The sequence below is a fragment of the Perna viridis genome, chromosome 7 (assembly GCF_037379345.1).
Source record: "Perna viridis isolate PV_CMFRI_1.1 ecotype Kerala chromosome 7, ASM3737934v1, whole genome shotgun sequence".
Classification (NCBI taxonomy): Eukaryota; Metazoa; Mollusca; class Bivalvia; order Mytilida; family Mytilidae; genus Perna; species Perna viridis.
The window spans coordinates 48,036,692-48,059,322 of NC_142451.1; the positions used below are offsets into that span (position 1 = coordinate 48,036,692).

At 32.3% G+C, this 22,631-nt stretch overlaps 1 protein-coding gene across 2 annotated transcripts in view; it reads right to left on the minus strand.

Moving 5' to 3' along the window:
- Positions 1–22,627, minus strand: part of LOC148613052 (condensin-2 complex subunit G2-like) — a 30,367-nt gene extending 7,740 nt beyond the window's left edge. Inside the window, exons 1-24 of one of the 2 annotated variants that reach the window (XM_088595053.1) lie at positions 22,579–22,627; positions 19,263–19,340; positions 18,052–18,195; positions 17,282–17,399; positions 16,790–16,944; positions 15,778–15,912; positions 15,063–15,157; positions 14,463–14,532; positions 13,347–13,427; positions 12,639–12,731; positions 11,181–11,306; positions 10,410–10,589; positions 9,922–10,074; positions 8,843–9,065; positions 8,124–8,251; positions 7,494–7,601; positions 6,553–6,630; positions 5,978–6,048; positions 5,220–5,400; positions 4,898–5,074; positions 3,793–3,912; positions 3,035–3,328; positions 2,081–2,180; positions 335–525 (exon numbers count right to left, since the gene is read on the minus strand). In XM_088595053.1, the coding sequence (XP_088451179.1) occupies positions 335–525; positions 2,081–2,180; positions 3,035–3,328; positions 3,793–3,912; positions 4,898–5,074; positions 5,220–5,400; positions 5,978–6,048; positions 6,553–6,630; positions 7,494–7,601; positions 8,124–8,251; positions 8,843–9,065; positions 9,922–10,074; positions 10,410–10,589; positions 11,181–11,306; positions 12,639–12,731; positions 13,347–13,427; positions 14,463–14,532; positions 15,063–15,157; positions 15,778–15,912; positions 16,790–16,944; positions 17,282–17,399; positions 18,052–18,195; positions 19,263–19,340 (3,099 nt within the window). In that variant the 5' untranslated portion in view covers positions 22,579–22,627. Of the gene's footprint in view, positions 1–334; positions 526–2,080; positions 2,181–3,034; positions 3,329–3,792; positions 3,913–4,897; positions 5,075–5,219; positions 5,401–5,977; positions 6,049–6,552; positions 6,631–7,493; positions 7,602–8,123; positions 8,252–8,842; positions 9,066–9,921; positions 10,075–10,409; positions 10,590–11,180; positions 11,307–12,638; positions 12,732–13,346; positions 13,428–14,462; positions 14,533–15,062; positions 15,158–15,777; positions 15,913–16,789; positions 16,945–17,281; positions 17,400–18,051; positions 18,196–19,262; positions 19,341–22,508 lie in introns of both variants that reach the window. The other variant, XM_088595052.1, reaches the window with a different exon arrangement.
- Between the last annotated feature and the right edge of the window lie 4 nt (positions 22,628–22,631).

The following is a 22,631-nucleotide window of genomic DNA, read 5'->3' on the forward strand; positions in this document are numbered from 1 at the left end:
TTAGTTTTAAATACAAAACAATATAAACTTGATGGCATTTTCCTAAGGCATAACAATTATCATTTCAATGTTAATGTTAATGTTATCATTTATTGTATTGAATAAATCATCTTAAAATGATTATATCTGACAGAATGCACCAAATTATCACATTAAACCCTAATAAGCTCTGTACTAACAAGCCTTGATCTTCAAAACTTATCAAATTTCTCCTTGATCTTAAAGCTTTTCATACATTGTGTATTTCACCTTATATACATGTATTTACAACAAGGAACACCTTTCATGATTATTTCGCTATTATGTTTTTTTTTCTTAATTAAAATTAAGATACCTTGACTCCATGTTCTTTTTTCTTGTTGACATGTGTTGCCAAGGAAACTAAAGCTTTACCAACAAAGCTAGGAATAAGGTTACCATGGTGACTATTACCATTGGTATCAGTGGAGTGATGACTTAGCAAGATAAACTCAGTCACTTGATAGAAACATCTCATTATCTCTGGTATCAGTTTAAATGAAGAATCTGAAGGACAAAAATCTGAAGTGATAAATATAGTACCACAAAGTAGGTCATTTTCGCGGGGTGCTAATTTCGACATATTTTAGCTGCTAATTTAGGCATATTTTATCTGCTAATTTCGACATATTTTAGCAGCTGCTAAAATACTCCTTAATTAGCACCATGTCTGATAATGCCAAAATAAATTCCGTAAAATATTTACTGTGAGCTTAAGTACTTAGTGCACCACTTAGAATCTGCCAATATCATAATTGGTCAAATTTTTTTAATACCTTTTTGCTTAAAAAAATTCTCAAAATTTTACACCCATAATATGTCATACATTTGTGTTTGAAGCTCATGACACTGGAGGAGTCTGACGTGACTTTAAAAAAGCCAATAAAAAAGTGGAAATTGCTGAAATTATAAGTAAACATAGGTTAAAAAAATTGTGCAGTAAAACAAGATATGAAAAGCAGAATTCAATTTTAAAGAAGACGAAAATCAGGCCTGATGAGTCCACATGGGGAGTCATTACCCAAGGCTTGTACTGTAATGACATTTATTTCTTATACCATCTTATATAAATATTTACCTTTAATTTTTTATTTAGGCTATACAAAAAAAAATGCCTAGGTTCTCAGGCCACTTTTTGAAAAAATTGATAAGGGAGGGAAGCTTTTCCATTTTTTTTCAAGAAATTTCATCAAATTGAACAATTCTGTAAATGCACAGGATGTTGAGAAGTTAAATAAAATACTCCATGGCATTAAAACTTTACTGGAATATGAGATGTGACTACAAATAAAAGCCATCTCTCTGCCACAAGACAAAGTTTCGTTTTTAATGATCAATGTTAAATAACAGCCTAATTTGCATCATACTTTTTACTTTTCTGCAGATGACTCAGTAACTAATTAAAAGTCGATTCCTGACTGGATATGAAAATTTCCAGAACGGATATAAAATTTCTGCATTTTACCGTAATAAAAATTGAAGATGCTGGAGGGTTTTTAAAGATGTGTTAGTGCCTGAGAACCCAGCATTTTTTTTAGCCTTATATTATTTTGGGGTGGGGATGCAGAGAAAATACAAGTCAGTTTATTGTTGCAAACTAAAATTATGTCAATGCTGGCTCCATAGTAAGTTCCATAATTGGGATATGTGCCAAAGAAAGTGTGGATGTCCTTATAAATGTATATACCAAAGACAGCTCAGGCATCTTGATACATGTAAACTGAAATTGTTGGGCTGAAGGTACACTTCTGTATTTGACCTATATTTCATAATCAACAGCAATGTGTAAAAGATGGATTGAGCTGATGTAATTTAAATGTATATGTAATGACAAACAAATTTATCAACATGAGGATCAATACATTCTCAAATATCATGAAACAGCTGTTGATTTGATTTCAAAATGTGCAAAATTGATCAAATTGTTTGAGAGAACAATAATTTTGGGAGAACAATGAGAGATAACACTGAAACATCAAAACTTAGGATCAATTTTAAACATAATAATTTTTGTATAACTGACTGCAAGGGTATAAAAAAAAATAGAAAAAAATAATTATACCTGCTTGTAAACACTCCGTACAGAAATTTGATACTTGGACTGCAAAATCTCCATCAGCAATCCCAATCAGGAAAACATTACTACATACATTCAAAAGATTCTACAAAAGACAATGTAATATGTTAACAAATCATAGATAGCAGTGAATTTTTTAATGTTCCTTGTGTAATTAATTTCAATATTTCACATCTGAAATAAATTCGTCCAGTCCTACAGAAAGTAGATTTCTGCTAGCAACCAAAATTACTTACAACATACATCCTATCTATATAAAAGAACAAACCAAACTTGATATCAATGCATCCATTGCATCCATTGGGAGCTGAAAAAACAGACAGAAAGACAAGATATTGATTCCCAATATTCCTCCCACTCATTGAATGGGAGTATAATAATGATTCATATAAAGCAAAAACAAGAATACTAAAACTAAAATTTCTCAGACAAGCAAGCTTTTGAAAACACACTTGTTCAAAAGTTCATAGAATGAGCATTAGCCTAACCATTGGAAGGATTCCATGACCCACAACCCAGCCCCAGAACAGTAAAGTCAGTAGCATTTACCTGTGCAGAATGTATAATCGCTTTTTCAAAGCTTTAACACATCTGCCACACCTTGTTCTTGCTACTTAGTACTGTACAACAGAAACAGCTTAGAAGAATTTTAATGAGTAGTATTAATGCCTTGTAAAGTTTTTCACATCAGGTGGCAGTTATAGAAGAGATTGGGTCAGAGGAAAGTGGTATTGTAATGATATCTGGTGGAATAGTAACATTTTTATCGTATACAACTGTACAGCATTTGATGCTAAGTTAATAGCATGGGCAGTACATTGTAGCTTTGCCAATGGAGAGTTTTGGTGACCCACTACCTGACCACATCATTGTAGTCAGGAGATAGTGGTATAAAAATGATATCCAGTGAAATAGATTAAAATTATTTTTGGTGTTTACCTGTGCAGCATTTGATGCTAAGTTAATAGCATGGGTAGTGGCCTTGCCGATGGAGCGTTTCCGTGACCCACTACCAGACCACATCATTGTAGAGTCCGGAACATTATACAAGGTCCTTCCTAAAACTCCTTGTGTGACATTCTGTGACTGTGTGGTATTAGCTGCATTCATACCCAGACTGGATCCAGGAGTTTGAGGCCTAGACTGGTTTTCCCGTGATTCTAATATAGAGAGAAGGTGGGCATCAGCCCAAGCTATTACCTGGTCTATCTTAGGAATAGCATTGTTGTCACCCTGAAATGTGAAGAAAAAAAGGTTTGTATGATTTTATCTTACACAATGCAAAAAATAAACCTAAACTTATGAAAAATATGAAAACAATTCTATCCATGTTTCAGATATCTTTTTGATATCTTGTTCCTTTTATAACACTGAAGTGCCATTGTGTATATTTTGGGAACTTATTAAATTGATGCTGATTAATACTGTATTTTCCTGAAACTTATTGGCAAAATCAGAAGTAAATAAACAGTAAAATAGAAAATAGTAACAGCAAAAAACAGATTTATAAAGGAGAAATCCACAAGTCTGTGGAAAAATCACATCCCTGTATTTTTTTAATGCACACAATAGTTTCTGAATTTACAGTATTATGAAAATGACTATGAGTATAAAAATAATTCCATTATTTACGTAAATAATTGTTAATTATGTAATTTTTTTAAATGCAGTTTGCAGTTGGAGGATAAAATACTAACATCATCATGGAGAAGGATGACCAGTTTAAGATACATGGTAAAACACTCAACAAGAAGGTCATCTGAGAAATCATCTCCCTCTGTAGGTATTCTGTTGGTCATTCTTCCTTCTATACACTTCTGAAAACAGGAATAGAGAACAATGAAAAATAAGGCATCTAATGGAACATTAAATGATACACTGTCATGTTACAAAAAAATATATTATTGGGGTAAAAATAACTTATAATGGCTATAACTACGTGTGTAAATAATCTGATCAATAAAATTCCAACTTGAACAGTATTTTATGACAATGATACTCAATAGCTAAATACAAAGTTTGAAAATGTCTTTTACATCTGGAAACCATCAGTGCAGAGACAGACAGGCACAAAACTATTTGGAGGGTGTCACATAATACCTTGCCACTTTGTGTAGTGGGTTATGATAACTGTGAGCAAAGGATATATATATATATGACAGATATAGATGTAGAATACATCAATCTGTTTTCAGTAGAGTAAACCAAGACAGTGAATTTCACAAGAACCATGCTAAGACTTTACAGTATTAAACCTTCAATTTATATGAAATTGTAAAAAAACGTGATGAAAATATACACAAAATGTCAAAAACTGTGAGCAAAGGTTGATAAAAAATACCAACACTTTCCCAACCCCCAACCCAGAAACTGTATGGTCAAAATATAAACAAAGCTATCAAACATGAGGTTGATGCTGCTTCAATCTTAAATCAAAACACACAATATGGTGTACCTACATGTATAAAGCTTCAGACAAAATACATGTATCAAGTGGTTGTAGTACATAGAAGCATAGAGTACAGCAATAAAAAAGGTGTGGACAGACAAACATCGTGTTCACTATACACCTCCCACTATAATACTGGGGTAAAGATTAAGAAATACAAGCTGGTAGCCCAGCACATACTATTTTTTAATATTGCTATATGTTCAACTAAATTTTACCTAAAAGTTTGGTAGCCCAGCTCAAAATCTAGTAGCAATGAGCTACTGGGCAACTGCTAATTTTTATCCCTGTAATAAAACAATTTTAATGTATTAACCAAAGATATGTACCCTAATTTATATTCTAAAACTCACCCTTACATCCTGTAGTGTAGCTATCAACTCCACAACATTGTCTCTATGGTTAGATAGTATAATAGCCTGACACGTCCCATGTTGTATCAAGTAAGAGATATATTCTAGACCAAGCTGGGGACGTGGCGATTGTGGGTCAACAAATCCAACACTCTTTCTCGTAGTTCTCTTTACAGTCTGTAATATAAACATTTTACATCTTATTTGATGTAATCAGGTCATAATCTCATAAAAACTAAAATTTACTGTATATTCATAGCCATTATTTAAAGAAAGGTTATTAAATGTCTAATTTGTGAAATCTTGTAAACATTAAACTTACTGAAGCATAGGAAGCCAAGATATTTCTTGCAGTTTTAGGCATGGAGGCTTTAATCCACTCATCCACCATTTCAAACACATCTCCAATTTTACCCCAGTTACACATGGCTTCCAAAAAACACCCATAATCCTCTGTTCTGTTGTTTTCTCCTAAGTTGCGCAGCTTAGACAAACAGCTTCGACTGCAAACAAAAAGAAAAAGCATTTTAAACTTAACACTGGTTTATGATGTTGCAGCAAAAGTAATCAAACTTAATTTTGTTTCAGTATTGTACTTTTTAATTATATAATCAGATAAATAATGTACATAACATATACAGGGTTCTAGAATTCTCATTTCCTGTTACCAGTCAGAGGTGAAATTCCAATCTTCCTATGCAGAGGGCATAATTACTATTTCAAAGGTTAAAATCTCTGCCACACTCAGTTCTAAACCCCATTCCTTTATGCAAATTACTACAGTTCATCGTTAACAGCTTTGCAGATTTGTAATGAGTGGTGCTCATGTCCTGTGAATTTTTCACATCCTGTATAGCAGAGTCTATACTCTAGTGGCGGGACACAAAGTGAACCAGGAAGTTGTTATTTACCTACTTAACAGTATTGTGTGTGTGTGTGTATCTCTACTGTGGAAAAGACAAAATGACAAATTCTTGTAACAAATTATGATAGAGCACTGCAAATAATAACTTTGTATTAACTATAAAACAAATGTTAAAAGTATTCTGACATTAATGTCAACACCGTATTAAAACTGACCTGACACTAGGAACAGATTTAGAAGGAAGGTTTCCTGCCAACATGATAAGTGCTGTCATAATGTGGGGGTCCTGTTAAATAAGGTCAAACATCGTGTTTATCTAGGTAACATACCTTTTTTCAATATAAATTCAGTTTCTTATCAAAAGATGCAATGCACAGTAACACTGGTAATCCTTTAATTCACAGGCATTAGTTTGTAAGTTTTAAATTCAAATATTTCATTAGAACATTCAAGTTTTCAGTGGAAATTTTCAGTGGGATTTTAACTTTAAATTAAAACAACAATTGTTCCTGTGCAGTTTACTGATTGCTAAACAATTGAATTTTTTTTCATTTGAAAATTTACACCTTTGTTGTACATTAAATTATCTGTGCCTGGAAATTTAGACTTGCATTGCTAGTAAATAGTTTATATCTAATCACATGTAAAGCTTCAAATACATTAAGCTCTGTATAATTAAATGACACAGTAACAGATCAATAATATCAAACGTTAAAGGATAAAACCCTACAGAAAACTCCATTAATATTGACAAAAAATAACAGAAACACACACAATGTTCTTTACTTACATTGAATGCTTTGAACATTTCTGGCAATGCCATCATAAATTTCTGCTGTAGTCCTAATAATAACTCCTTGTTACATGCCTATAATACAAAATAACATAATATTCTGAAGAAATACATGATGTTAGGCTTCTATAGTAGTTGTCTTATCACCTTTTCAATCATTTGTCAAGTAACCCTCTACACAGGTATTTTATTGTTCATGCAAAATCATGTGAATCAATCTTAACAAGTTTTAATGTTAATCTCACATGAAATTTACATGACTTTAATGTGAAATTCATTCAACATAAACTAAATGTAAATTCACATGACTCACCCAAATTTCATATGAATTTAATCACAATTTTTTTTACTTGATTCTGGAGAAAATTTTGTGAAATTCATGTGAAACAATTTTGCATGTGTGTACTCATCTAAATTTCATTTCAAGAAATACTGTAAAATAACGAGTGGTTTTTGTTGTAATTTTTATTATGTACGAGCTTTCTTTTTGCCAAATATCATCTCCTATCATGTCATATATAGAGTGATTATGGGTAAATGTCCTATGGCAGACATTTCAGAATGGGAACATTTGATCAGCAAATAATATCAAAGTCTTCCTTATCTTAGCTCTAATGCAATGCATAGTCCTACCAAAAAGTTAAAAATTAAAATTTCCCACCAGAAGAATTTAAGGAACAGGATAAATCCTGATCTCAAATTATTCTTGATATGTTTTTCTGCAAAAACATTACCATCTGTTGTTTTTCTGACGCAGTCGGTATAGTTTCTTTTTTACCCTTAAACTTTAAAGACGCTCTTCCATGGAAACACAAGTCACCTGATCACAATTCTGTTTCCTGATTGTTTTCTTATTTTTTGGCAATTCATATTCCAGACTGGCTTGACTGGAGAAACAGGATAATCAGTGTTTTGCAGAGAAAGATTTTATTTCATACCTTATCTAACTCAGAAGATATTGAGTTCCACAATAACACAATAGTCTCTAGAATTCCTGTCATTAGTGTTGTGTTGTGTATTGAAAGTTCATCTTCAGACACTTCAACCTGTGAAAAGACAGAATTTCATGAAGAAAAATGTGAAAAGTTTTTTTATATTAAAAAATGAATGATTACTATGCAATGTCTAAAACATGTAGAGTTTGCCATTTCCCAAGTGAATTTCGTAGATTTAAGTGACTATGGGCAAGTTATAATAAGATATATAAATTTAATCAATAATGCTACCTCTTGCTCATATTTCAGACTTTTGGTTATCAAAATGTTGTACCAGTTGACTGGCTACAACAAGAAATTCACAAAATGGCTAAATCAAAGAAAGTTCATATAAAATACTGAAGGGATGAACACAATATGTATGAAGGATCCTATTTTAAGTCAATGGCTTAAACTTATCTTACACATCCTGAGAGGTTATTTTAAACTTTTACAAACTCTTTATCAAAATGGTATGTATTAATTTTGTTAGTACTTTATTTTGCTTTATAGATGTGTGTGTATGTGCAAATAAAGATTAGCACACTTGACTACATGTACATGTATTACTAGGTTATGTATGTTGTTTCTTACCTGACTTTGATCACGATCTTCGTCACTGTCAGCACTCTCGTCAATATTACTGTCCTTCAGGCCATTCTTCTTTATCTCAGCCTTCATACATTGAAGAATACATCTACAGAGCAGTGTAACGTAGCCCACTAAAAATTTAATGACAAATACCAATTAATGAATTTTCAGAGTTGCAATATTTCTTTGGGTTGTTCCCCTTTGCCCAGTATTGACTACAATCTTTTAAAAATAATTAACTGGCATGGAGTGTAATCTATCGATCATTATTATAAGAATGCAATACAAAAACAAAATCTTTTGTACAGTAAAACTTGTCTTCCAGTCTCATTTTGTATGACACCGAGGAAGAATATATAGAACAGCAGGCTGCACTCACCAAAAATCGTAACATTGCACGCTGAAATCCCAAAGTTCCTTAGCACAGTAAGTGGAAGTTTAACCAACTAAGGAAAATAAGCACTCAACTTACATGCATATAATTAAGGAAGAAGTAACAAAATCAACCTGTAAATGGAAGCTACAAATTGTATGCCAAGCAGGGGCTTAAATTTACGGTTGAGAGTGGATGGTCCTGGACTTTTCCATATTTGAAACCAATGATCTACTTGAAAATTTCTAAATAAAGTGTCAGTGAAAAGGACTGAAGGACCAGGACATAAGATCACTACTAATTTGAATCCCTAGGTTTCATAAAAAAAACCTCATTATTTTAGCCTCACCTGTGTCCTGCACATTCATATAGTTATGAGCTTTACTGTAGAACTGTCTAGCTGCTCCAATGTTAGTCTGTATCAATGTGACACATCTCTGTATCTGTATGTCAGCCGGTTTATCTGTTGGGACAAAGCTGGAGAACAAAAGTTTCATAATCCTTCTACAGATAGGTGGCGTATCTATCTCCAGTCTCGCTAACAGGTGCTCCACAGGGACTATGTTCCAGAACTGTCAAATTAATTCAAAATGAAATGATTCATGAGAAATTTTATCATACATGTGTAGCCCTATATATATCAATTTACTATTAAATCTTTAAATAGACTGATGGACAAACTAGGTGATTCTAATATATCATCCACTTGATGAATAGGGGTATCAAATGAGGGACATATCCATACTGTTTTTTCAGAAGTTAATGCGTTTAGTTCTGTGATTTTTGTCACTTTTGTCAAAATTGTAATTCATATTTTTCAACTTTGCAGAAATTTAATACTGTCATAACACAACTTGAATTATTGTGATTGTAATTTACTTAATTTCTTTTTTTATTTTTTGTAATTAACATGTACATGTTTGCTTCTTGGTGATCATGTTTTATTCTGAAGTTTCATACTTTGTGAAAATGTCATTAGCTTATGGATTTCATTGAGCACCAAAAGTTTCCTATGAAAATTTTACACCTCTTTAAGCATGTGAAGTGGTATAAATGATTTGATAGACACACAAAAAGTCATGAAAACTAGTAACTCCAAATAATAGTTCATTCATAGTCGTCTGTACAAAGGGGAATCACAATACAACAACATCAGCCCCCTCACTTTTACATTCAGATATAAAATACCATATCCCATATTTGCTATTTTTCAATACTCATATAGATGTACAGCAAATTAATAGTCACAGGTACAGGTTAATTTTACATAGAATTGACTACATAATGATATTTTGTTTAGTATTTTGAAGACAGGTTTTTAAAGCATAAACCACACAGTAACATTGATTTCACTATAAATTTTTGTCTGTATGTGTCTTTAACATTGTGCCAATCATATAACTTCAAGGTCAAGAACCTTTGACTTACCCTAATTGATCTAAGACCTTTGACCTTTAGTAACATATCCAACATAGCTATCCTGACTTTTTCAGCTGAGTCATGGACAAAATTTTTCAGCTCTGGTAAAATGGGTTTCAACACTGGATGACAAAGTGGGTTGTCAAGGAGAAGTATTAAACCCTAAAAAGAGAACAAACCTTTTTAAGCTATATTTAACTAAACTAGGAAATTGGGTATATACTAAATGGATTCTTCTGGCTATTCTGTCAATTATTTGTTTAGATGTGAAGCTTTGCAGCATTGTCTCACCTTTCCTTCTATTTTCAAATTTAACTTTACTAACAAATGGAAAGCCAAACATCATTTTAAATTAATCAACTTAAATTGATTATTTTTTTTTTATATAAATCTCACAGTGCTAAAGATATTGCTGAAAATTTTAACAAATCTATGAAGTAGAAATTGTTAAAAAAAAACAAAAGCAAACGACAGACTAAAAATTCCTCAGTACAAACTTTGATCACATTCTCCCTGACATCTGCAGAAGAAGCATCCCAGACAAGTTCCAGTATAATCTTAGAAATCAGGGACTGTATGACATCTGCTGGTATCATCTCCCAGTACGTCGATAGAATCCTGAATACACCAGCTACAGCAGTACTCCGTACCATAGGTACAGGATCTTCTAGTAGAGTCTAAAAACAAAATATGTTTTACATTCACAGAAATATATTTATAGACCACTCAAGTCTTTACAAAAATCTGACATGAGCTACAGCTGTGATCCTTACCATTGGTACAGGGTCTTCTAGTAAAATCCTGATTAAAGTAAAAGAACATCAAAACATATGCGAGCCAATGTCCACTTAGTAGTGATACCCCCACACCTCCAACTATAGAATAATGTCAATTGAAAGTTAAAGTCTTTAAGCAGGAAGTTGTTGTAAGCCAAAATCAAATCCCAAGACATGGCACACCTATATAAAGATTGTAACAAAATATAAAATGGCTGTAACAAGTTGTTGCAGAGAAATATGTTACAAATGGGTTAGGACACAGGTAAAACAGTATACCCATCTTTCCTATAGAGGGGGGTTAAAAAAAACTTAATAATCTTATTTTTACAGGAATATGTTAATAAAATACTTGTTAGTCTTCTAATTCTAATTGAAGTTTCTTGAATACCATGAAGTTACAGAAACTGAAGATTTTTTTTCAGAATGTAGTACATGTAACTGTTCAGCATCATGGTTTTCGTAAATGTTTTTTTTAAAATACATTTGTACCTGTAAAATGTCAAACTGTTTCTGCATTAGGTTGTCTGTTTCTTCATTTTTAGATTCTGGGTCTTGTAATGGGAAGATGTCCATTAGAATAGCTACAGCATTCACTCTAACCAATGGACTGGCTACCTGTGAAGGAATAAAAATTGATTAACCTATCTCTGTCTTGGTGCTTTTTGCTTTGTACTTTCAATAAAGCAGCATTTTCTGCCTTTTTAAATAATTGCAAATGGTACACAGCATCATATTTTTAATTTACTCTTTCGAGATTTGAACATTACAGTCATATCAAAAACTGTAAGCAATGCTCACTAACTTGATACCCCGTCATGCATCTTTTGACCTTTATCTTGAATTGGATAAAAATCTAAAATAAGAGGTGCACAATGGGAACATGTAATAAAGTTTCCAAGACAGTTTAATTCAATTCCATTCAGTGGTATTGGTGGAGTAACGAATAAGAGATGGGGCCTCTCTGCATAACAGAAGGAAGGAATGAAGGAAGTATGAATGGACAGACTGACACCCCTATCACTATATACACCCCCCACTATGCAAGTAATGGTATAATAAATGTAACACTTGAAAGATCTAATTTATATGTATAAAATTTCAAGTTAGTTTCCCCCTAAATCTTTCCAACACTACAAATGAGTCAATTTGTCACAAGGTATGCTTATAGGTGTTAACTTGCCCTATATTCCATAAGAAAGTCAACATATGTTACATACAGTGCCAAAGCAGGAGGTTTGCTCCATTCACAGAATTTTCTCCTGTCTTATTTGAATCGTAATAAATTACTCCAGTTCATTTCACGAAAACAGAAACATGTTAAATCTCCTGCTTTGAGAACATTTCTAGAGGAAGATCTCCCGCTTTGAGAACATTTCGAGAGGGAGATCTCCCACTTTAAAATTTTAGAAGGTAAACCTAGGTTATCCTATCTACATGTATACAAAGTGACATGTCAAATTCAAAATTGATCTATCCATTGGGAGTCAAGATAGTAGTGAAGGACAGAATGTCAGAAAGAAAGAAAGAATGACTGATGAACAAAGTAATGTCAATAAATCACCCCACTGTTGAATGTAGGTATAATATCTAGTAAAATATTCTACCAAATTATTGTTTTAATTCATTGAAGCATTCTTGATTTAATGTACTAGTTACTGATGGATTAGTGTTCTAGCAAACCACTTTCCCGTCACCTCGGGCAAATTTTGGTGTGAGAATGTTGTTTATTAAGTTCTAATTTCCCTTTGGCAAGTAGAACACTTGAATTTTGGATATAATTTGTTAAGTTGGGAAAGCTAATTATAAGTGTTAGATAGTTAACCTACATTTAGAGTTACCCAGTGGAAACCCAAAATTTTGAAAAAAATGCTAGAACACTGAATGAATGGTTTAATCTTTAATACTTCATCAAAATGTTCCATCATAACTGGATTAGTTAATGAATACCTTTAATGATCGCCATAATATAGGACCATACAGTCGTAACAACATGTCCTCTACTCCTTTCTGCTTCTTGTGTTTATGTATACAGGATAAAATCTGCAAGAAAAAATATAAGGGCTGTGCTGTACAAAGAGTTAATCATCAATTATACATATGCAATGTATTTTAATAGACACATAATTTGGTTCAAATCTTGGTCATTAAAAGATAGTTTGATTTTGATGCCTTATTCAGCTGTGAGAAAGCAAATTAATTTGTCAAGTATTTCAACAAGGTATCTAAGTGAACACTGACCACCTGCCATTTCTTTGCCTCACTTTCAATACAAGATTTCAATACCTTTTACCCCTGTATTTAACTATGTATTATGGAAAAAAGACTAAAAAAATTCAATATTTTCTATTACAGCCAATGAGTACTGTAAAAACAGATTTTTTTTAAAATAAACTTAATTCATTTAATGGATAAAAATTATCAACAACATTCATACCCTAATGAGAAATTAACTATCATTTTAATAACATTTTCTCTATGTTAAACCAAAGAAAATTACACTCAATAAAAACAGTTTTGATTTTAAAAAATTATGATGAACCCCGAAAAATTATGAACATGTATCTACAGTATTAGACAAAGACACTTCACGTTCTTCATTCTAACTCCATGTACAATGTATGAAGTATTTTAAGAGACATATGTATATATCAGTACCTTTCTCAGACTTTGACACAATGGTTTCCTTGTGTGTACAGCATTAAACATCAGGTCCTGAATACAGCCAGTCTCTAGTTTCTATAAAACATTTTATAGTGTTACATGTATATAAACCCTAGGCCATTCAAAACTATTTTTTGTTGTTCTCAGACCTTTCCTAAATGAAAGTATTATAAATTTTGATTCTTTATTTTTAAATGCAAATATTGTAAGCCACTATAACTAATACACTGTGGAAGAAATAAAGACCAAGTTAAGATCAGAGGAAGATTTATCAAAACAGTCAACCTTCTAAACTGAACACCTGCATAAACCAAACCAATATTAAGTATCATTCTGTGTAAGAATCAGGCTATGGGAGGCACATCATTTTCCCATATTTAGTCATTTTAGTCTTAATATATTCAGTACATCTAGAAAACAACCAAAAAGCTATTTACGTAGATATTTTTTGATCGCTTATATAAGGAAAGATTGCAAGAAATTGTTCCTGCCATTTTTCCATAGTGCATTTTAACTGAATTTGTCCTATCAATATATTAATAAGGCAAATTTTACAAACACTTTGATGGTTATTTCTGGTGGTAATCAGGTATAATTAATTGGTTAATGCAATAAAATCTCTGCCTTCTTTCCTTTCATGTGCCACGCCCTATATCCATTTTGCCCAATTCTTAGACAGAGAAGTACTTAAGTCTAGAAGTTGTTTGGTTTACACAGGTTTCTATGTAAGTTGTTTGGTTTATACAGGTTTCTATGTAAGTTGTTTGGTTTACACAGGTTTCTATGTAAGTTGTTTGGTTTACACAGGTTTCTATGTAATTCTCTTAGAACTCTACTGTGCATTAAGATGAAAAAAATAATATCCTGACATACATGCAGTTTTGTCTTATTTAATAGCCATCAGGACATTCAAAATATATTTCTTGGTTCTTAGACCATTTATGAGGCAAATATCCCTTTATATTAATCTTTTTTTCATAGCCCTAAAAAAAACCATGATTGTGCTCTATTCCTCTTTGGCAACACAAAATTTTCAGGCAACTTAGCTTTACAATGTACAATTCTTTTTCTTTAATTTTGAAATTTATTGATAATAAGATATAGACTTACATCCAAAACTTCTCCTGTAGAGTTTTGCCAGGCTCTAAAGTAAATATCTCCATACTTTGATAAGAATGATCTGGAAAAAACAGCATAATAGAAAGTAACTCAATAGACATGATATCTAAAAATAACTCAATAGACATGATATCTAAAAATAACTCAATAGACATGATATCTAAAAATATCTCAATAGACATACATGATATCTAAAAATATCTCAAAAGGCACAAATTTTTATTCCATTTCAGTTAAACACAAAACCAATACTTAAAGACACTTTATGAGTATAGATACATTACACTGAATATGTTGAAAAATAACTACCTAATGATACCTATTCTGTGGGGAAAATAAGAAATTTTTCTCTCTGACACTTGAAGAAATAGTTTTTAACAAAACATTCAACAAAACTTGTCAACCAAACTCTGAGTCCAAAGAATTTTAGTTTAGACAAGCATAATTACTATATTTTTGTTTATCATTATTCTGAAGGTGGATTTTAAACCTGTTAAAATTCATGATGGTTTTATTTGAGAAAATTTTCCCTAGAACCATTAATTTTGTTTTAATGAGAATTTCAACTCAGATGTTATGTTTACAACAAACCTTGAAACTGTTGGTAGATGGTTCTTAATTGTGGTATGAAGTCTCTTGGTAAGCGCAACCTCTAGGGTCAAAATATAGGACAAAAATTTACAGCCCTGTAACAAAATGTAAACAGTACATATAAATATAAGCTGTATTCTATCTGATATAAAAAAAAAAACAACATAATGATAGATTGATTATGGTTTAATTTCTTATGGCAGATTGTTTTGCATTTCAGGATGAGAACAATTAACTAAACAAACATACTCTGCTGAACCGAATTCTTAATGTGCTGGCTCATAGAAACAACAGATTACAGGATGGTGTGCTACCTGACCTGGACACAATATCTGATACTGAGCCAACCAGTTGTCCCTCTATCCCCTTAGATACAGCATGCTTGGTGGAGAGGCAGTGACTACCAATTATAAAGTCATTGGTTTGATTCAACGTAGAATTGAACCCTGCGCAGAAGGCAGGGATACCACCCACTATTGCAAGATTAAAAAAAAAATAATACTGGAATTATATAATTTAGTCTGACAGGGATATCTCATTGGTTTCTTAATTTGTTTTATTTACTCTAGAAAAGACATTTTCTTGTTGGGACATATTTTTTTATTCGGTATAAAGGGTTGGAAAACAACCTCAAGGTTTTTTTTTTAGGAAAGCCATTCCTGTTTCATATGTCTTCATGGTCAGGTAACTTCGACAGAACAAATTAATGCATTACCTCTGGACATTTCAGAAATGCAACGTTATATGTACACTGTTTCAGCAAATTCTTCAGATTTTCACTGCTTTCATTCGCCATATTTACTTCACTAAGAGCTTCATGGACTGTCCAGACTCTTTTTACATCAATCATCTGAGGTTTAAAAAAGACATTAAGAAAACCCATGTCTAGATAAAAAATAAACAGGTAATCCACAGGGGTGTACATTTACTTGATACACTGTTAGTAAGACATATATGTACAATGTAGTGACTGAATAAGATTTAATTTATCCAGTTTTTAATTTTTGAAGGTTTGCTTAGGTTGACAATAACCAAGATGACAGAGAACATAATTACTGGCAAAAAGTCCATAGCTGTCAACAGATTGATTGATTGGTTGGTTGTGGTGTTACATCTCATGGCAGATATTACACTTTTGATCAATTCATAGTAGTTTACGAGTCAGAGAACTTTATTCTAGAAACTTATTGAAAGAAAATGTGATAAAAGTAAGAAATGAGAAAATGTACACTTATTAATATTCAAAATACATAGAAGAATGCAAAGAAGAAACCAAGCAGACGGACATGTAAAACCTTAATTTTTTCTATTTGGTATGTCTGTATCCTGTTTTAAGAACAAAATGATGCATGTGGATGTAGTGCTAATGTATTTCTACCCAATTTAAGTTTCATTACATGTTACTTTGACTAACTTGTGGAACTTCAGACCTTTAAAATAAGATAGTCTTGGGAATTAGGGCCAGCAAACCAGCCCATGCTAGTAAAAATTGTTGCGGGCTAGCAGAAATTTTGTTTCCAAGCCAATGTATCCTGTATAAAATTCTTTTCAGATTAAGGGTAGGGGCTTGTTGTCTGAAATTTAGACTGCAAAGACTTTAAGATACAACAAAAACCTCTAATAAAACTGATTAGACAGAATACTCTACATTTCCAACATGAAATCATTCTGCAATATTGGGTTATTAAAAGACAAATTACAATTTTACAAACAGGCATTTAACTAACTTTCTGAGTATATAGACTTCTCTGTAAGAGGTATGTCAGAGTATTCAACATCAACTCATCCCCGCCATGGAGTTCTTTCTGCCACCAGTCTTCAAACAAGTGAGCCATCATGTTCTTCAACTTGTCAGCTTTCTCGGGTAATGGCATCATTAAACCTGAGGAAATATTTGAATAAATAGGTTGAGGATAACTGAGCATAGGCTTCCACTATGTTTTAAAAGACAATAACTATAATAATAGGATTTCAATGAAAAACCAAAAAAAAAAAAAAAAACTCAACAAGATATATTAATTCATGTTTAAAATCCCTCAATTTTCTTCAGCTACAGTACAACATAGGAAAAGAAAGCTAGCCAGACAACCAGCATTACAACATGGTATGTGCAACAAAAGGGACGGAATAAACTGACACTTTATCTTTACAGGACAGAGACTTCAAACTAACATATCTATTAAAGTTTTTAATCTTTAGGAAACACAATCAAGTTTTACCATTAAGAACTAGAGCAGTAGAGTACAGAGAAACAGGAACATGGATCTCCTCTTGACTAATGGTGGCTGAGGCTAGGCTTACAACTCCTTCTAAAACTTCTAATATCTTGTCCAGTTCCTGTAACGACATATCTAACAATTAATATTTAACTACTTGTAACTAAAAGTTTCTAGTATAAAATGGTTGCCATGATGGACATGTTAAAATCATAATAATGGGCATTTCATGCTAATGACATGATAAAAAAATACAATTTTTGTGTCTGGCAGCACAAGAACTAAGTGTGAGAATATTCATAAATTCTATGGTGACCTTGGTAACTTCAGTCATGGTCTTAGAATATGACATAAAAAAAGCTGTGAATACCTTTAAATTAATGTAATTTTACCATTTTTGTTGGTCAGGTGCATGAACAAAGTCAGACCAAAATCAAAATTGTAGCTCAACAAGAATTCAGTTTAGTTGAATGAAGATCATAAAATGTATAAACGTAATGAGTTAGAGATTTCTTAATAAGGCTGATTCTTTATTGTCCTACTGCTTCTTCTAAATACATTTGTTGCTTTTTAGTTCAATGTAAAATGCTGTACAAGAAACATACTTTGGTTGAAAGCCAAAAGAGCAAATTTAAGCAAGAAAGCTTTTGGGCAGTCTTTACATGTAAACTTCTTGAACCAGACAGGCCCAACAGGACCCATGTTTTGAACAATTTTTTGTAGATGTTGCTGGGGAGAACACTAACATTCCGTATAATAAGTTCATGTAATACCTCCTGCATCTGTTCATCATCACCTATCTCTAGACTCATGAATGTCGTGGCACATTTTTGTTGTGTATCCTCCCATAAGTTATCTAGCTGAGGTTTACTACAGCAGCTTAAAACTTCCTGTAGATCATGGCCATCTGACTTACTCTGTGACATGAAAATAAGAATATTTCAGATGTACATATAGTTTATCAGTGATTAAAATGTTTTTGAGTTCATGTTGATTTTCTCACATGTACATGTACACATCCTACTTTAAACACATATTTTAACTTCTCTGCTCTCCACAGTGGAGTCACCATTTAAAAAATACCAAATAACAATAATTGGTTCTAGCTGTTAAAGAACACTTCAGTAATGGACAGACAAAAATATTTTAAATTATTGATATGGAGCAATTTTATCTCAGTTTTTACTTTGGTTGAGTCAAAGAGGAGGACATGAGAGATTCCACTGTAAAGAGTGGAGAAATTGAAATTTTGGTTGACGGTTCTTTATATTTTTATCATTAGGCAACTGCACACATTTGTAATCTGTGATATCCATTGACAGTTTCATACTCTATATTACCAATATCAAAGAAAAATGTCAGTGTTACATGGTTGAGAAAGGACTTGACAGTAAATGTCAGTGTTACATGGTTCAGAAAGGACTTGACAGTAAATCTCAGTGTTACATGGTTCAGAAAAGACTTGACAGTCAATCTCAGTGTTACATGGTTCAGAAAGGACTTGACAGTAAATCTCAGTGTTATATGGTTCAGAAAGGACAGTAAATCTCAGTGTTACATGGTTCAGAAAGGACTTGACAGTAAATCTCAGTGTTGGATGGTTCAGAAAAGACTTGACAGTCAATCTCAGTGTTACATGGTTCAGAAAGGACTTGACAGTAAATCTCAGTGTTACATGGTTCAGAAAGGACAGTAAATCTCAGTGTTACATGGTTCAGAAAGGACTTGACAGTAAATCTCAGTGTTGGATGGTTCAGAAAGGACTTGACAGTAAATCTCAGTGTTACATGGTTCAGAAAGAACAGTAAATCTCTATATGGCTAGCTGTACAAAAGTGTTGAAAGATCCACATTGGCCTTTAAAGGGGGGTGCTCATCTATATCTACAGTAGTTTCCACAGAGGAAATTTTTCAGTATTTTGGAAACTTTAATATGGATTTTTCTTCTTCTTTATTTAATTACCCAACATCAAATCTATACTTACTTTCTTTAAAAATGATACAAAACTTTGCAAATCTCCCTGTCCTACAACCTTTAAAAGTTCTTCTCTTGTGTTCTGCATCTGTAAAATGAGAAAACTACAGGTACAATCTTGGAACTGTTGTCCTTGCGGCCTACAAAATGTATATTTCTGCATAATGTCATATCTGCCATTAAGGAAAGAAGAACAAGGCCCAATTCAACAAAAAATTGTTAAAAAACTAAAGAAAAATCAACTGGTAAAGAAGTTTTCCTACAACTTTATTGAATTAAATTTCTAAATTACAATTCATTGTAAAAATACTCGAAATACATTGATCTACAATTTTTGAAAAAATCAACAATTAAAACAATTCAGGACCAAAGGCATTTTTACCAGACATGCCTGTCAGTTCTGTGGCTGTGTTCATTCAAGACCACGCCCATGCGCCATTGGCACTAATATTTTATGTATGGCACACAAAAAGCATGGCATGTTGATTCTACGTGCGCATAGTATTCCGTAGGTCGATCTCTGAATTTCCAGATTTTTTTTTGGTTCCAAGTCTGGACAAATTTTTGTTATTTAAAGCCTTGACAATAACAGGAGAAATGAATGCTTTCTTGGTCAAAATAACTTTGCGAAACTGCAGGGGTGCCCCAGGGGACACCATTGTTTTCCCTGATCCTGCTGGTGGTACCCAATAGATTACAGCTGAGCCGACTAACTAGAAACAAATGGAACGACCAGTGAATTTGGAGAATTTTGAGTAATGTGGAAACCTGAATGTCTGTGGCTCTGGGTAGGATATGATCTTCATAATGGCAGATAGATTTTAAGTGGTGCTGCAACTTAAAAATGAATCAGTGAATGACAATTTGAATCAACAGAATGCCATAATAAATAATCAATACCTACTTAGATAGTGATTTAGCTAGCGTTTGTCATTTTTGCCATTTACGAAAGAATTTCATAAATGACGAAAATGTTTAAGATCGTTTTCATCACCTAAAAATTTGAAAAGTGTATAAAAAATCCATTCAAAAAGTATTTCAGATAAATTTTCATTACCTTAAATAAAAATGTTAAAAACTGTCAATTGAAAGTTACATAATTTCACCTGGCCTTACACTCTGACAAGTTTATGACCCCAAGCTTGGTAATTACCTAGTCAACCAGGTGTGAAATACATTTTATTGTTGTTAGTCTGGCATCCCTGATATGTGCATCAAAAATAATCCTTGAAAATAACAACAATTCATCAATCGTTTGATTATGAGGACCACCAAAGATAATCAGGGTTCTCACTCAACTTCAGCCGATCGTTTTCGACCGCCGAAAAAAGCCTCGAGTTGACGCGAGACATTTCTGCTTTTAAGTATGTTTAAAATATAACTTATATATATCCTTATTTTAAGGATTAGTCGTGTTAAACGATTTCGATCTTTAATGGATACCGACCGATTTTACTCCCATATAAAAAAAACCTTCACAAACCTTGCAACATATATATAGCTATCTATTTTTAGAAATTTAAATGCACACAAAAACAATGTCTCTGATGTGTGACTGGTCATCTCATGGATTTCAATTACGGACAGTTAGAAAGTATTAATCTACATTAAATGTTTATTTTACGATTCTCTTTTCTTCTTGAAATGACATCACAATGATTACGAACGTCTTCAATTCTACTCATGATCTGGGGACAAAGGTCACTAAAAAATTACCACCCAGCAGTAAGATATCAAGCAGCAACCGCTTACAGAGTGCAACATTCTACAGTTTACTATGCCAATGTGGCCAATCTCCTTTCTATCTGACTAGTTTCTGTGTTATCTTCTGGTGACTGAGACGGGATTTAGTAGGTACTATATTATAGGAACAGGCTCAAGGTTTCATCAATCAATTCTCTTCTAAAGATCTGTCTCTATCCTTCTGATTTGAAGAGTTTTAGGTTGAAGAGGGCTTTTGAGGTGCGGTGTTTGGCAAAGGACAGGAGGATTTTTTCTTACTAGTTGAGTGTCATGTCATACCATAATAGTAGCTTATGTCAAATAGTACATATTTTTAGACTGAATGCATCAAAGCTTTGTCAAGATGTAAAAAAAAATGTCATTTTACTATTTTTCTAATAGTAAGTATTTTATTTTATTAAGTAACACGTTTTCTTATAAAAAATAATAGTTATTTTGTAGTAATATTTATTGTATTTATTATTATGCCTGTATCTGTAAACTTAAAATGAATATATTAAGAGTGTTTATGTCTTTAGTTTATGATACTACTGACTATTTACAAAATTCTGCTGCTCATAATATGTTGTTTGTGCTCTATGCGAAAGTGACTAAAGCCCTAAAAATCCTAGCTAAAACCCTGTACTTAGAGGTGTATGCCTCTCACCTCAAAATGAAACTGTAAAGTGTATACATATGAACCTGAGACAACTTATTTGTTGGTTAAATCTCCTGTTATCTAAAAATGACCTCCTGTCATACTGCTATATAGGAGAGTTCGCTAATCTCATTAATGATGTCTCATTCACTAATTTGCATATCATTAAGTGTCAAATAAACAACTAAATAAACAATTAACAATTTCATGATTAGAATCCCAATTTTCAAAACTTTATAGCTTTGTTATTTTACATCTGATTTTGGTTCTGTAAAATGTTTCATTCACATAAAAGAATTCATATTTTGTATGTGAATTTATCATGTTTTACTTGCAGAATAAATTTGAAACGATATTTATATGTAAACCTCTATTTCCATATAAAATTGTCTTTAAAATTTCATGCTCATATAGCCTAATTACTGAATATTTAAAAATACCATGGATAAAAAGAGTTTTATTGGCAGTTTAGGGAACCAAAGGAATTTTTCAATCATCTTAAAAAACAAAAAAGCTATGATGATTTAAAGTCGATGCCCCATGCCACTCAATGGATTTTTTGCCAACTAAATTTAGTCTAAAACCAAATTACAGGTAAATTATGACATCCAGAAGAACTCTCCTATTGGTCCCCCGTTTATTTGAAAATTACCCTGTTTTATTGTCAACACTGCTGTGGTATTCTGTTTTCACTGGTATGGTGACAATAAAAACAGGTCAAACAACACATATAAGAAAAAAATATATTATTTTCATTACCAGGTATGAAATTTTTCTTTTTCCATATCTCATGAAATTTTTAGAACATTTAAAATACTCCATAATATTTAATTATGGAAGGAGCAACAAGGAGCTTAATATCTTATCAATACGTACTGTACTTTCAATGGGAGAAACTCCCAATAATGAATCCGTATTTCAGAGCTTCATACAGTAGTTTGTTTACCTTTTTGAAATGTCAAATCTGGCGCGTTTTACAAAGGTCAAGGCCAAATCACA